Raw genomic sequence first — 15,400 nt, 5'->3', positions numbered from 1 at the left:
CAAGTGCATCACGTTTATATTTATGCATTTGGCAGACATTGTAATGCAAAGTTCATTAAAATAATACATTTGATTAATCCCTTGGAACGCACATACTTCAAACAAAGCTGTCTAATTTTACATAAACTGTAACAATCTTGATGGGTAGGGGCGGACTGGCCATCTGGCGTTCCGGGAGGTTTCCCGACGGGCCGCTAACGTATGGAGCCGGAACGGACACTTGGGCTGACTTCCCCCCTCCCCCGTCGACAGAAATGGTGGAGGGCCGATGTGGGCCAAAAAAACCAGGGCCGATTTTTCTTCCCAGTCCAGCCCTGTTGATGGGGAATTTGACTATCAACATTTAAATGCTATGCCAATTAGCCGATACACATCCAGCATTCATATCAGACTATAACTCATATACTGTACTAGACGGATAACTCGCTTCCCTTAGCAACAACTTTCTGAGAACACCATGCACTAGTTAGTTAATCACATATGCCTTCCTGCCTAGAAACAGCTTGATTTCCATGACAGCACAGCTGTTTCTATGAACTAACTCCAGGTTCCAGGTTTCCATTCTTTAGTGAATAATTTTTAAGGGAAGTCTCATCCTTTAGAATAGACCATTAAAGAATGATTTATCAAAAATAGGAGTGCTGCCCTTATTTTCTCACCCCCGTGTTGTATTTAAACTTCATGATCGTGTGCAGTTGAAACTAAAGGAGGTTGTTGGTCAGAATTGTTTGGACATGACAGCTGTAAATCTCAAACATTCCTCAATTTTAATTTATATTAAAGCAAATTCAATTCCAATACATATTTCATGTGCATTTGTTTATGATACGTGAAACAATGTACAGTCGTTGGATTAGTAGTTGGATTTTTATTAATATATCATAGATATACTATACTAAAACATCATCTATCTATTATATTAAATGATAATAATTAGCTGACTGTACACTACCCTGTTTCTAGAAGTGCCCCAATAGCTACACGAGAAAGGTCTCCCTGACTGACCACAGAAACCCATTACAGGGTACTACTGGGGGTTCTCCAGGAACTAGTCTCGCATACTGAAGGTCTGGAACTTTTCGCCGCTTTCTTTGGCTAAGGCCCGCCCAAGAGACCATATGACTGACAGGTAAAGCAACCAATCACGTTTCGATTTGTGCCGCGTCATGTTTAGAGGCGTGGAAATGTCCCCTCAGTAACAGACCGGTGTACAGTACAATCAAGAACGTGTCAAAAGGTAACAGCAACAAAATTATTATAAGTTTATGCCGTGAACCTCGCATACTTTAAAGAATTAAGCGTATAGTCGCTCGTGATGAATTCTTATAGCAACCGTTGTACACACGACAGCTTACTTCTTAGATCAGACGGCTTCGTGTTGTTTCAAGGCGGACCGTTTAAGAACGCGACACGCACGTCTCCCGGAAATCCTGAGAAATTCAACCAATCAGATAACGACTTCGAATGTGCTGAAGTGTTTCCAGAAAAGTGTGCCTTGTGCATCAGACGTTTAGCCAACGTTCACGTCTGAGGCTGAGACTGTCCAGGAACAGGCCGGAGAACTACAGGCTTGCTAAACATTTCCCTCTTTTAAAAATATGTTACATTTTTTTTGTCTAAAATATTTATAGATAAAAATAAATGAAAAAAGAAAGAAATAATTCACTGTAGATAGTCAACATAAAAAATCAATACACATCTACTATAACAAATTTATATATTTTTAAATCATTGGCTTTAAATAAGTACATTCTCATGTGATGCTGGGTTTCTAAGTTACACAATAAAAGTGCTTTTGATATAAGCTGTAATGTATTATTGTAATTAATTACTTAATATATTAAATGGACAATATAAAATTCACAAATGTAAACATGGATATTACATTTCAGGTAAGTTAACGACCCACAAACGCAAAAAAAGAAACATTAATATATTGCAAGAAACGATAGGTATTGAACAAACTGGAAGTTTCCATTCTCAAGGGCAACACAAAAGGAACACAATTTGTTGACTGGAACAACGTGTGTTACATTTAAAACAAAAAAGGTCAATGTAGCATACACTTATGAATTAATGTCACAGAGGGACCCCATTGCAAACTAAGAGCTCTACATTCATGTGTGAACGTGAATAACGCTACCCTTGTCTATCCGTCCCGATCCGTGGCCTTCTACTTACCCGTTAGTCACCCATTGCGATTAACGTTTAAACTTTGCCGCTTCAGTAAGTTTGTTTATTTTATTGCACGTAGTTTGGACGCGCACACGCTCGATGGCTACAAACTAAAAACCGCCAATGACTTTTATTTTGAAATATTAAATAGCTAACTGTCATGTGGCGTCCGGCTTCATCAGACAGCAGCGCTGTACTGTAAACACACTGCGTCCATTTTCAAACCCGCACGGAGAAACATCAGACATTAGAGTTAAACATGGGGGCTGTACTCGGCCTTTGTTCGATGGCCAGTTGGGTGAGTTGATGTACATATTTCTTGACAAAAATAAAAATATAATCACATATACGTGCGATTAAAATAAATGTTTGTTTTATTCGAGTTATGTCATGCTGATGACATCCGCAACGACAAACAGAAAGGGAAAATGGTGCCTGGGCCCAACGCGATGCCCTACATTTATAAAAACATACATCGTGTGAATAAATACCACGTATGACGAATTAGGCTATTTCCTTTATGTTAACTTACAAAAAAATTACGTTTTGTGAAATTGTGATATGAATCGATCGATTCTCCCTGCTTTATTAAATGTTCAGCGTCAGGTTGGGTGGTTCCCCTATTTTCAAGCAAATCTTTGTTTTGATTCTCGTCAACAATCAATTAGACATTTTGTCCTTCACATGGGGAATAAAATCACTTTTACAGGCGATCTACATGGGTGTCATGGGGTTTTTCAAGAAGGTCACGTTTGTTATGATTATAGTTGTTGCGACACCAAAACACTGATCAGATGTCAGTTTATGACACAGAACATAAAAACATGGGACTTGAGAGAAGCTATGTAGGGATATTTAGTATTCAATAAGCCTTAATAAAAACTATTTTACAGAAATATAACCATAGTTTCATTCTATTAAAAGTGTAGTAACTAACAATGTTTTTGCCACAATTTCTATGACCACCATTTTACTACAAATATCATGGTTTACGAATGAAACAAACTCTGGTTTCTATAGTTAAAATAAAGGGAAGACATTGTATAATGTATTAAACAGATTAGTTGTTCTTGTATATATAAAAATTTGATGACTGCAAAAGCTTGTTGACTGAAACTTTCTAGTAAAAGTTTGAGTTTACATTATAGTGTCAAGCATCACTTTAAGGTCTGTTCATGTTATTAGTGAGGTGAATGTTATGTCAAGGTGTTAGCATCATGATACCTATTTTAGGAAGGATTTAATATCCTCTTTGATGTAACCACATCTAAACCGTTGACCAGACAAATTTAGCTATAAGTGACTTTGTCCTTTGAATGTTTTGGTTAGGAGGGATGACACATCATTATTTAGTACCCCTGTGATAGATACACAGACAATAAACACTCAAAAGGAGACATTCTGAAACCGCTGTGTTTGGAAAATTAAGGGTGATGTATGTATAAAATGTCACTAATACCAGACAGATATCACTGAAATGTTTGATCTCAGAACTTGTCTCTGTGACGGCTCTACTCCGGAAACCGGAAACAAGCTGTGAGGGACAGATCAGAAAACAGAGATGCCTTCATTCAGTGACATTTTTTGTATTCCTGACATAGGATTGGCTTGTTGAAGGAAGGTGAGTGTACACGTTTAATACATGTGTGGTTGTGTGCGTTTCTCTGTAGATTCCTTGCCTTTGTGGCAGTGCTCCTTGCCTGCTGTGCTCATGCTGTCCGAGTGGAAACAACTCCACCGTCACTCGGCTGATCTATGCCTTCTTCATGCTGCTGGGCGTGGGGATCGCCTGCATCATGCTCATGCCCGGCATGGAGGGCCACCTGAAGAAGGTCATTATTAAGCACTGTTGAATTTGTTTGACGATGGGTTGTTATTGGGTTGTAAGTTTTGTGTTCTTGTCACTGCAGATTCCAGGCTTTTGTGAAGGAGGAACGGGCTCGTCCATCCCGGGTGTCGAAGGTCACGTGAACTGTGACGTGCTGGTCGGCTATAAATCGGTGTATCGCGTGTGCTTTGGAATGGCTATGTTCTTCTTGCTTTTCTCTCTCATCATGGTCAAGGTTAAGAGCAGCCATGACCCGCGAGCCGCTGTGCATAATGGGTGTGTATCCTACCGCTTAAAGATATGAGCTGGTAAAAACATGCGAAACGTTTAAACAAACAAACATCTGAGACACTTACAAGGTGGCGATCTATAAGCTAGCCTTAAAACATTCACTGGCGAACCGGTTTAAGCTACATAGCGTATTAGCATCAAGTCTTTAGCATATTTATGTAACGTGTAAAGTCTTGTTCTTGACGTTGACCAGACAATTAGAATCCATGTGGGCACAAACTAAAAATAACAACAAAAATTTTCAGCATTTATATATATACACATATAGACACATTTGTTGGTACCCCTTAGAAAAGATAATACATAATTGGATTATAGTGATAATTCAAGCTAATTAGCATCACACATGTATCCAATCTTGTAATCAGTCATTCAGCCTATTTAAACGGAGAAAAGTAGTCACTGTGCTGTTTGGTATCATTGTGTGCACCACACTGAACATGGACCAGAGAAAGCAAAGGATAGAGTTGTCTGAGGAGCTCAGAAAGAAAATAATAGACAAGCATGGTAAAGGTAAAGGCTACGAGACCATCTCCAAGCAGCTCAATGTTCCTGCGACAAGAGTTGCAAATATTATTAAGAAGTTTAAGGTCCATGGAATTGTAGCCAACCTCCCTGGGCGCGGCCGCAAGAGGAAAATCCACCCCAGACTGAACAGAAGGATAGTGCGAATGGTAGAAAAAGAACCAAGGATAACTGCCGAAGAGGTACAAGCTGAACTCCAAGGTGAAGGCACGTCAGTTTCTGATCGCACCATCCGTCGCTTTTTGAGCAAAAGTGGGCTCCATGGAAGAAGACCCAGGAGGAAGAAAAACATAAAAAAGCCAGACTGGAATTTGCTAAAATTCATATTGTCAAGCCACAATCCTTCCGGGAGAATGTCCTTTGGACAGATGAGTCAAAACTGGAGCTTTTTGGCAAGTCACATCAGCTCTATGTTCACAGACGAAAAAAATCAAGCTTTCAAAGTGAACAGTGAACACCATACCTACAGTGAAACATGGAGGAGGCTGGGTTATGTTTTGGAGCTGCTTTGCTGCATCTGGCACAGGGTGCCTTGAATCTGTGCAGGGCACAATGAACTCTCAAGATTATCAAGGCATTCTGGAGCGAAACGTACTGCCCAGTGTCAGAAAGCTCTGTCTCAGTCGCAGGTCATGGGTCCTCCAACAGGATAATGACCCAAAACACACAGCTAAAATCACGCAAGACTGGATAAGAACAAAAAATTGGACTATTCTGAAGTGGTTTTCAATGAGTCCTGATCTGAATCCCATCGCACATCTACGGAAAGAGCTGAAACTTGCAGTCTGGAGAAGGCACCCATCAAACCTGAGACCGCTGGAGCGATTTGCTCAGGAAGAGTGGGCCAAACTACCTGTTAACAGGTGCAGAAGTCTCATTGAGAGCTACAGAAAACGTTTGCTTGCAGTGATCGCCTCTAAAGGTTGTGCAACAAATATTAGGTTAGGGGTCCCATCATTTTTGTCCATGACATTTTCATTTGTTTTATTATTTACAGTGCTTTTGATTTTTTTATTCAACATAATAAAGTCTGATTTCTATTAAATATGGAATAAACAGTGGTGGATGCCAATTACTTTTGTCAGTTTCAAGTTATTTCAGAGAAAATTGTGCATTCTTCGTTTTTGTGGAGGGGTACCAACAAATTTGAGCACGTCTGTATGTTTTTGTCATACACCTTACCGTGCATAAAAGGTGTAAATATGTCAGTTTGTGGATTCGAACCCATCATCTTGGATATTCAGGAAATATCATTAATATATCATAACATTTAAAAAATGTGAGGCTAACTATAATCTTCCAAACTGTTCATGTTCTCCACAGGTTTTGGTTTTTCAAGTTTGCAGCCGCCACTGCTATAACTGTTGGAGCTTTCTTCATTCCTGAAGGCCCCTTTACTACTGGTAATGAAAGATATCTTTAAGGACCCTAAAGGGGTAGTTCATCCAAAAATAAGAAAAACTAAACTGTCATCATTTTTTCACTCTAATGTGGTTCAAATGACTTTTTAAAATAATATTGTTTTTAAAACACTTTTTGTAAAGACAACAAGTATAAACTTGCTTGTACATACACGCAATGGAGGAGTGGAGGAGATCTTTAGCTTGCAGTCAGTAGATGTTCTTTTCATTTCATTTGTAAGGATCTAATGATCTGCCGGCTCTCTTTCAGTCTGGTTTTACGTAGGCATGTCTGGAGCGTTCTGTTTCATCCTCATCCAGCTGGTGCTCCTGATCGACTTCGCTCACTCCTGGAACGAGTCCTGGGTGGAGAAGATGGAGGAGGGAAATTCTCGCTGCTGGTATGCAGGTATGTGAGAGAAGAACTTGACTTTTGTTTGATCTCGCATAAGAATTAAACGCCTGTGTTTAGGAGTAACCAAATGTAACTAACAAAAAACTTTTTTTCCACCTCTCATAGCACTTCTGTCTGCCACAGCCATCAATTACGCTCTGTCTCTGATGTCGCTGGTTCTGTTTTATGTGTATTACACTCACTCTGATGGCTGCACAGAGAACAAAGTCTTCATAAGCATCAACATGCTGCTGTGTGTCGGGGCTTCTGTCTTGTCCATCTTGCCTAAAATCCAGGTATACAACCTTCAATTAAAATCTTTGTTTTCATTCAACACATTTATATAAAATACCATTTATTCTCATATCGCGAACCCATTTTTTCACCCTCGTGTCGTTCAAAACTTGAATGACTCTTTTTTTCCTGTGCAACACAAACAAAGATATTTTGAGAAATCTCTGTGGTTGAAAGTCAACGGGGTCTTGTTTGGTTATCACCGTTCTTCAAAATATCTTCTTTTGTGTTCTGTAAAAACAGGTCATACAGGTTTGGAGTGAAATAATTTCCGTTTTAGGGTGAACTATCCCTTAAAATGAAGTTATCTACATAATAGCAGAATCGATTACTTTAGTAGGTAATGTTAATGTTCTTTTTTTCAGGAGTCCCAGCCCAGGTCTGGTCTCTTGCAGTCCTCTATTGTGACCTTGTACACCATGTATCTGACTTGGTCTGCCATGTCCAATGAGCCTGGTGAGAATCATGAGATATTTGTTTAAAGAAAGTCGAAGTTCTTTTCCAAATCTAGTGAGCTGCCTATATTTTGAACTGTGAGCTTCCAGATGGCATTAAAACTGTTATGGAACCTCAAAACAAAAGTTTATAAGACATTAATTCTACACAAATTGCTTCTTGTAGATTTGTTATTTCACTGAGCTTGGCGCAGTGCATTCTGGGATTACATTCATTTTGTAGGGTACATGCAAACCTGGGACTCTATTGTGAACATGTGCAGTTTAATAAAATTGTTCTAAAGTGACATTTTCCCCCAAGATCGTAAATGCAACCCCAGCTTGCTCGGCATCATTGGTCTGAACAGCACCACCCCCGCCGGTCAGGATCGTGTTGTTCAGTGGTGGGATGCCCAAGGCGTTGTGGGATTGATTTTGTTCCTGATGTGTGTCCTGTACTCCAGGTAAAAGATTTTCTCATTCAGGAAGACGCTCTACTTTTGAACACCCGAGTCGGGTTTGTCATACTGATTTTTTATATTTTTTACCTAGTGTCCGCAACTCCAGCAACGCTCAAGTGAACAAGCTGACCCTCACCAGCGATGAGTCCGCTCTGATCGAGGACGGCCCTGCTCCTGAGAACTTCGAAGTGAGTGATGGCACCAACCGTGCTGTTGACAACGAGAAGGATGGAGTCACCTACAGCTACTCATTCTTCCACTTTATGCTGTTCCTGGCCTCATTGTACATCATGATGACACTTACCAACTGGTACAGGTGTGTGTCCTCAACAGTTTTCCTTACTTCATATATATAGTATTAATCAAAGTGACCTCAATCTCAAATTCTGGTCTAAACTCTGATTTGTCCCTGTTTTTAAAGCCCCGACTCCAACTATGAGACCATGACCAGCAAATGGCCCTCAGTGTGGGTGAAGATCACCTCCAGCTGGATCTGCATCTCTCTGTACGTGTGGACCCTGGTGGCCCCGCTGGTCCTCACCAACCGCGACTTCGACTAGGAAGGCCATTGAAAGCAAAAGCTTGCCCGCACTATCTTTGTGAATATCCACCTGTATAGGATAGCAGAGTTCTAAATGTAAATATTGCTAGTGCTTCATTCATTCAACTAACATCACATGCGTTTTCTTTCATCGTGCATGTTGGTAGGTGTTTATTTCTAGATAGTGACCGAAATGAAGGGAGCAGCTTGAGGTCCTGTGATGCTCATATATTCCTAAAGACTTTTGAGAGTGTATTCTTCAACATGATGGTATATTCTAAAAGTGATTGATGATCTCTGTATGTTAAACGTAAACTTAACGTGTCCTTAAGTTATTTGTGTAGTGACAGTGCAGGTTAAGTACTTCTCTAAGTAAGACTAAGTTTCCCATAAAACGCACAATATTAGTAAGTGATGAATTGTAGATTGTCATGCTTCACGCTTCTTAATTATTTGCACCAAAAAATGATCATGAGTGTAACAGTGCTAACCCTTTTGCTGCTTGCACATTGTCAGTTGTGTGTTTTGTTTTTAAGCTCGTAGCAAATCAGTGTTTGTGTTAAACATTTTGCACTGAATCTCTGAAAACCCTTGATTTCTTGTTTTGCTATCGTTACTCTTTTAGTCTTTGCATGCCGATATTTCTTAAAGATGCTCATGTACTGAGTTGTTATTATTTCTTACCTTTTGACAAGTGCATTGTTATGGTCCTTCGTCTTATTAAAGGTTTAAAACCAAGATGACTTTCTGAGTGGTGTGCGAAAACCATCAAAACACACTGGAGTGACAATTTAAGAATACTTTATTTGCTACTGCCAAGTACAGTATAATAATGAAAAGCTCACAGGAACAACAAATCAATGTATATTGCCTAATATAATGAAACTAACCATAAGCCAGATTCTTCACAGCTAAAGAATTAGTAAGATTAGCACATCAGGCAGGCACTTCTATACCATACACGTAAAGAATAGCTGTTGACTCCCGTGACTATCTCTGATCTTTACTGAACCCGTCAATAATAACAGCAATACATGTGCTTCACAAAACAAGCTGCAATGTAAACCAGCAACATACACGCAGCGTGATCTGATGGAGATACTAGTGAGAAGTAGGGCTGTCACGATTATGAAATTTGGCTGACGATTAATTGTCTAGTAAATCATTGCGATTATGACGATTAATTGTCTCTTTTAGGGCTTTGACGATTATGGCGATTAATTGTCTGTTTTAGAGCTTTGACATTTAATTCTCATTCATTTTTCATTCAGCTTTGAAACGACCATATTGTTCCGAATATAAAAAATATGTTTTTTTTTTCTTGGAAATACATCGGAAAATATTGGTTTATCATATATTTTAGGTTTAGGCTTTTACCTGTCAATAATACAACTGCCATATACTTGTAAATTAAGTAAATTGATCAGGAGTGAAGCCACCATTGATATGCTATCAGTCATAGAATTGCTTCTAGTCTGTTTTTTTCTCACTTACAAGATACAATAAAATTTTACTTCTATGTTAATGAAATTTTGGTAGACTGGTTTTCACACTGAGATTATCTTAAATAATATTAAATTGTAGGCCTACTGCAGGTTATTTTTATGGTATATGCTTTAGTTTTTATTGTGTTGTGGTGGTACATTTTACAAGTATCACAATGCTTTAGTTACAATCAATACACTAAAATATGTAATATGCAGATGCACTACAGCTCCCCCTAGTGTCTTCTATAGAGATGTGAAATAATTGCGATGATCTGAAACCATCGCGATGAGACGATTATTTAATAATCGTGACAGCCCTAGTGAGAAGTACACTAACTAGTGAACGATATAACAAGATGTATCTGAAATGAAGGAATGTCAAACTCATGGACAGATGATACCAAAAACATTCTGTCAAAAAATAAATATCATTTTGATGAATATTTACAAAAAAGTCTATTTTGCAGGCTGATTCAGATATCCAGATGTGCTGTGTCAGAACCGGGCAGGTCACAGTTCAGTTCGCACAGGTAGAACAGCGTGGCCTCATTTGCCTGTGCTTCTGTAAGGGGCTCGAGACGGATCAGCGAGCTGCGGGGGGGCTCTGTCTCTAGGGCTTCCTCCAGCAGGTCTGCGGGTTCCTCCGCGCTTGGCTCCAGTAGAGACTGGCTCAGGGTTTCTGTCTGAGGTTCAGCATGCGAGGGCAGAGGGGTGCATCCATCCAGAAATGCCAGCAGAGGGCTGGTGGTGTAATGAATCAACTGCTTCTCTAAATCTAGGAAACCTGCATGTTAGTAAATGCAAAGCAGGAATAAATAATCAATGCGATTATTGATTTGTAGAGGAACATGAAAGAGTCACCTGCATTATCAAGATCAAACTTTCTTTTTTTGTCTTTGCTGATACCATCTCTTGGTTCCAAGACGGATTCCTGTACACAGAACAACAAAACAAGGCTTTATTTCAATACAATGAAGATGTGGATAAATTTCAGATAAACGCTAAATTCAAATGAAGCATTTTCCCAACAAAGGTTGTAAATTTTTTTCAAACCCCATTCCAGTTTTTCCTGGCTATTTTCAGGGCGAGAAACGTGTATGGTAAAATTGCTAAGTAGCAAGTTTTTAAAATCCTTTTCATCATTTCAGATCATCATTTTTTCAGATGAAACTCTAAAACTATATATTAAACTTTCTTTTAAAAGGATAGTTCACCCAAAAATAAGAACTCTGTCATGAATTACCTCTAGTTGTTCCAACATTTCTTTGTTCGGTTGAACACAAAGAAAGATATCCGGAAGAATGTTAGCAACTGACAGCAAGTCTGAGACATCGTTGACTACCATAGTAGAATTTTTTTAAATGGTAGTTAAAGGTGCCCCAGAACTGTTTGCTTTACTAAATTCCTCAAAATAACTTATTTTGTGTTGAACGGAACAAAAAAATATAAACATACAATAATTTTTCCTACTATGGTAGTCAATGATGCCCCAGAACTATCGGTTGCTAACATTCTTCCAAATATCTTTCTTCGTGCTCAAACAAACACCGTTTGGAACATCTTGAGCGTTGAGTAATTCATCTCAGAATTTTCATTTTTGGGTGAACTATCCCTTCAACGTGTTTCCCAAAATAAGGAGGCATTTTACTTTAAGAAATTACTTTGCATTTAATGTTAAACTTACATTTCCCATTAAAAAAATAGGTGATTGTTTTTTTCTTACAATAACTTGGGTAACAGGGTTGACTTTTTAAAGTTTATATAACAACAACTAAAAACGGGATTTGCAGAACAGATGGATGGACACGTAGGTAAAAAGAGTTTATTAACATCCCAACATACCTCTTCGATATCTGGGTCAATGCTGAAGTGTTTTCCATACAGCATGGCCTGAAAGTCCTCTAGACTGCAGTCAATGCTGTCCAGATAGTCCATCAGCTCAACCCTGTAATATGTAGTTCACAATGATTTAAAAACCATAAATTAAAAAAAGTTCAATAACAGGGGTTTAACAGACAAAAGGTTATATCAATATATTTTGTAAGTTGCTTTGGATAAAAACGTCTGCTAAATGACTAAATGTAAATTACCTCCTTCATATTTAAAGCATTTTTTTGCCATATTTTGGCAATAAGCTCACGATAAACAGATATTTCTGCTCCCTCATGCTGTACGTAGGCAACAGCTACTTACTTGCCAAGAAGGTTGATGTTTTGTGAAATAGCTCCATTCTCACTGAGAATAGAGTCCATTAGCTTAACTGGATCCTCTGAACTTAGACACGAGAGTTTGTTTAATTGCATGGCACTGCTGTTCAACGAAATATCAGAGAGGCTCTTGGCTGCTGCTTCTTGTGCGGTTGAATTTGTTACGGTGCCGTTTATGCTGCCGTTACTTGTGACGGGGCTGCTTTCGTAATCGACTTCCACAATTTCTGCGTCCCTGCAAGACACCAAGAGTAACCATTTTAAATGCCCCACAGATGAAACACAATCTGCAAATAGTATTAAATACTTAACTCTTACCTCTGATCAACCACTACCGAAGTGTCATCTATAAATTCTGAATCTTCGTCGATGACATCACAAATGATGACATCGTCGGATATGTCGGAACTGTTCTTCATTCCGTTGAGACCGTTCACTGCGGACTAACGGAAATGATATAAGATGAATCTCTAACAAACCAAACATCAAGCTTCTATATGAATTAGTATAGTGAAGTTCTATTATATAGATAAATCAGTCCCCCAACATCGCGAATTTAACTGATGGTCACTTGCACGATTTAAAGTGCATTTCCAGGGGCAGGACACTTTCACACAAAGTGTGCCCTGCCTTAGATCTCATCGATTTTCACAGAAAAATGCAAGATGATAATAACAAAATAACGGACAATAGCAGGCTTCCTTCAGGAAAGGTGAGACAGTATATAGAGTACAGAACGTTTTCACAATCGCATGATTCTACACGTACTTTGCTGTGGTCTTTGGTTTCTTCGAAAATCTGGTGGATCAATTTCGCCTTCTTTCCATTACTGTTCAGTGCAAGCGGTCTGCAATCAATCAGAAGAGAACATTGAGAAAAATAACGGTGAAAGCTTGCAAAAGTCAGTGGCATGAATTTTAGACACACTACTAGACTCACCTTTTGCGCTTCAAGTTTAACAAGCGATTGTTCTGAACAAACGTGAAGATGAACTGCACCAGCTTAAGGGAACGATGCAAAAAGCGTCATTAGGTTTCATGTTCGGGTTTCTCTGTGCATGTGTTTTTGTGCCGATACAATTGCGTTGCAAAACTGGTGCATGGAAGTGCAACATACCTGCTTTATGACTTGCTGTTGTTGCATGTGTTTCTGTCTGAGGTCAGAAAGCTCCGCCCAAAGATCTTCATTCTCTCTAGGGAGAGGAGAACAAGATTTTGACATTTTCTTGATAGATGTTGTGATTGTGTTTGACCATGCAAACTCGCTGTTACAATGCTGGGGTGTCTTGGTTGGTCTTTTAAGGTGTTGCTAAGCTGTTGCCAAGGTGTTTCAAGTGGTTTCTTTTGTACATTGCCAGTTGCTAGGATGTTCACTGTGGTAGGCTGCTTATAAGTCTATGTGTTATCTGCTGAAGTTTTTAACAAATTTTATTTTCAAAGTATGAGCACACATAATGAAGAGCATCACTAATAATTAATCTCAATGTTGCTTTGCTTTTCGACAATACTGGATAAAAGCACAATTTTATACATAAGAGAACAGAATGCCAAGAGAAGCACCTCATGAAAGACTGTTTTATTACCTTTTCAGGGTGGCAAGCCTAGCATCCATATTCTCTTGCTGCTCATGGACGCTCTGAACACTGGTCAAAATTTTAGAAAGGTCCTCCTGTCTTATTTGGCTCTCTTCAGGTCGTGAATTTGACACCTACATGAAGAATAAAATCAGTATCATCAACCTCAAATTAAAAGCCTGTCAAAAATAAATGAATGACATTGTTTACAAGAAAAAAACTCCCAAAAAGTGAAAGCTTGTGACTGTCTTGACTTATTTCCTCTTTTAAACAACGTCTTGCCTTTCTCTTTATATTTTCTAGCAGGTCATCCTGCCCGTGTTTGAAGTACGGATGTTGGAATTCTACCGGTCCATCTCGCTCCTGCTTCACTATGCCGGTCTCAATGTGCATCACCTTGCGAAACCCATCTGTTTGCGTAGAAACAGAACAAAAGGGAAAGAGACATTGTTTGACAGTAATCTGAGATCAGTGAGGATGGTACATTTCTGTTCAGAGGGAGTACTTACACATGTTGAGTTGTCGAACAAAGCTGGCCATGTTGTTGTGTTTGAAAAACTTTGGGAGGATCTCTTTAGCAAACCTTTGCTCATCCAATACAAGGAAACTGTTTCCTTCCTATAAGAAATAGAGGATTTTTTTAATTTTTTTTTATTATTTTCTCCATTAACCTTGATTTTGTTCTGATATCTGTATGCTGAAAAATATGAGTGTGCACATTCTTAAAAACATTGCAAATAAATACAGAACTTTTATTTTGGAATGCACTAGGTCTTCAACAAAAAAGAAACATAACGGAAGAACTTAATCTCTCCACTCAACATATGTACAACAAGCCATTTGTTTACTTGTAATGTAAATCTTTATAATAAAGATTTTTATTATAAAAAATGATTAACCATACAATACAATGAAATGGAAGCATGGAGGAAATGTAATACTGTCATAAAAACCGTTATGCATCTCGTGCCAGTTATTGACAATAAACAACAGACCAGAGACACCACACAGCACCCGGATCACAAACAAGTGTGTCATTTTGTGCTAGGCTAAATGCTAAAAGATCCGTCTTAGCATGTGGGTGGGTAACGTTATTTCTTCCTTTTTACCTGACTCCAGCAAATGAATTCATTGGTATCCGTATCCTCGACGAGGGTCCAAAGCTTCGTGAGAAAAGCGGGGACATTGGAATTGTGTTTCATTTTACTGAAATTAAAAATGAAACGTTGTAAAGAATAAATAATAGCAGTCAGATTAAATGTTCTTGTGGCAACACACGAGCCCAGCGAAAATAACGACGCAACTACACTCAACTTCCGGTCGGATTTCAGAGCTCCGATTGGTCCGTTGTGGTGTTGCGTAAGGTCGCTCACGTGTATGTTCATCTGTGTGGGTGGAAGCCAGTGAAAACGGAGAAGCGTGGGCTCTGATTGGCTAGTCTTCGAACCCATATTCCAAAGATTAAATATAAAATATAACAACTCATATTCGTAAAATAGCTGTTGGGTGAATTAAACCAGATACAGTATACTGTAATGAATGTAGATTTTAACGTTTTGCTGCAATTATAATTAATTCACTACTTCATAGGCTACACACCTTCTGTTGACCAAAATATTTTCATAGTATTTTTATACTATTTACATTTTTGCTGTTCCATGTTTTTTCATCTTTTTCATGATTTTTTTCTCTTTTCCCTTGCTAAATTATTGTCACAATGGAAACTTGCCATTTAACTGCATTATGAGCTATAATACTAAAACGGTTAAATGGCAAGTTTCCATCGTGAA

At 38.7% G+C, this 15,400-nt stretch overlaps 2 protein-coding genes across 4 annotated transcripts; one reads left to right on the top strand and one right to left on the bottom strand.

Moving 5' to 3' along the window:
• The first annotated feature begins 2,339 nt into the window (after nucleotides 1-2,339).
• serinc1 (serine incorporator 1) lies at nucleotides 2,340-9,081 on the top strand. The gene is made up of 10 exons (XM_057352889.1): nucleotides 2,340-2,473; nucleotides 3,846-4,007; nucleotides 4,086-4,279; nucleotides 6,143-6,222; nucleotides 6,491-6,628; nucleotides 6,740-6,909; nucleotides 7,273-7,363; nucleotides 7,664-7,805; nucleotides 7,894-8,118; nucleotides 8,224-9,081. The coding sequence occupies exons 1-10, from the start codon at nucleotides 2,435-2,437 to the stop codon at nucleotides 8,360-8,362; spliced, it is 1,380 nt and encodes a 459-aa protein (XP_057208872.1). The 5' UTR covers nucleotides 2,340-2,434; the 3' UTR covers nucleotides 8,363-9,081.
• hsf2 (heat shock transcription factor 2) lies at nucleotides 8,276-14,951 on the bottom strand. 3 transcript variants are annotated; one of them, XM_057352886.1, is made up of 12 exons: nucleotides 14,720-14,951; nucleotides 14,120-14,228; nucleotides 13,893-14,020; nucleotides 13,620-13,744; nucleotides 13,154-13,229; nucleotides 12,977-13,038; nucleotides 12,806-12,884; nucleotides 12,356-12,480; nucleotides 12,024-12,272; nucleotides 11,673-11,775; nucleotides 10,692-10,761; nucleotides 8,276-10,614 (listed from the first exon to the last, which is right to left on the bottom strand). In XM_057352886.1, the coding sequence occupies exons 1-12, from the start codon at nucleotides 14,810-14,812 to the stop codon at nucleotides 10,304-10,306; spliced, it is 1,530 nt and encodes a 509-aa protein (XP_057208869.1). In that variant the 5' UTR covers nucleotides 14,813-14,951; the 3' UTR covers nucleotides 8,276-10,303. The 3 variants fall into 3 exon arrangements, with proteins under 3 accessions (XP_057208869.1, XP_057208871.1, XP_057208870.1); XM_057352888.1 differs by having other exon boundaries at nucleotides 10,716-10,761; XM_057352887.1 differs by having other exon boundaries at nucleotides 8,276-10,605; nucleotides 14,720-14,949.
• Between the last annotated feature and the right edge of the window lie 449 nt (nucleotides 14,952-15,400).

Source organism: Triplophysa rosa, linkage group LG15 (genome assembly GCF_024868665.1).
Source record: "Triplophysa rosa linkage group LG15, Trosa_1v2, whole genome shotgun sequence".
In the NCBI taxonomy this organism is placed as follows: Eukaryota; Metazoa; Chordata; class Actinopteri; order Cypriniformes; family Nemacheilidae; genus Triplophysa; species Triplophysa rosa.
This window is presented reverse-complemented; position numbering and strand designations above follow the sequence as displayed.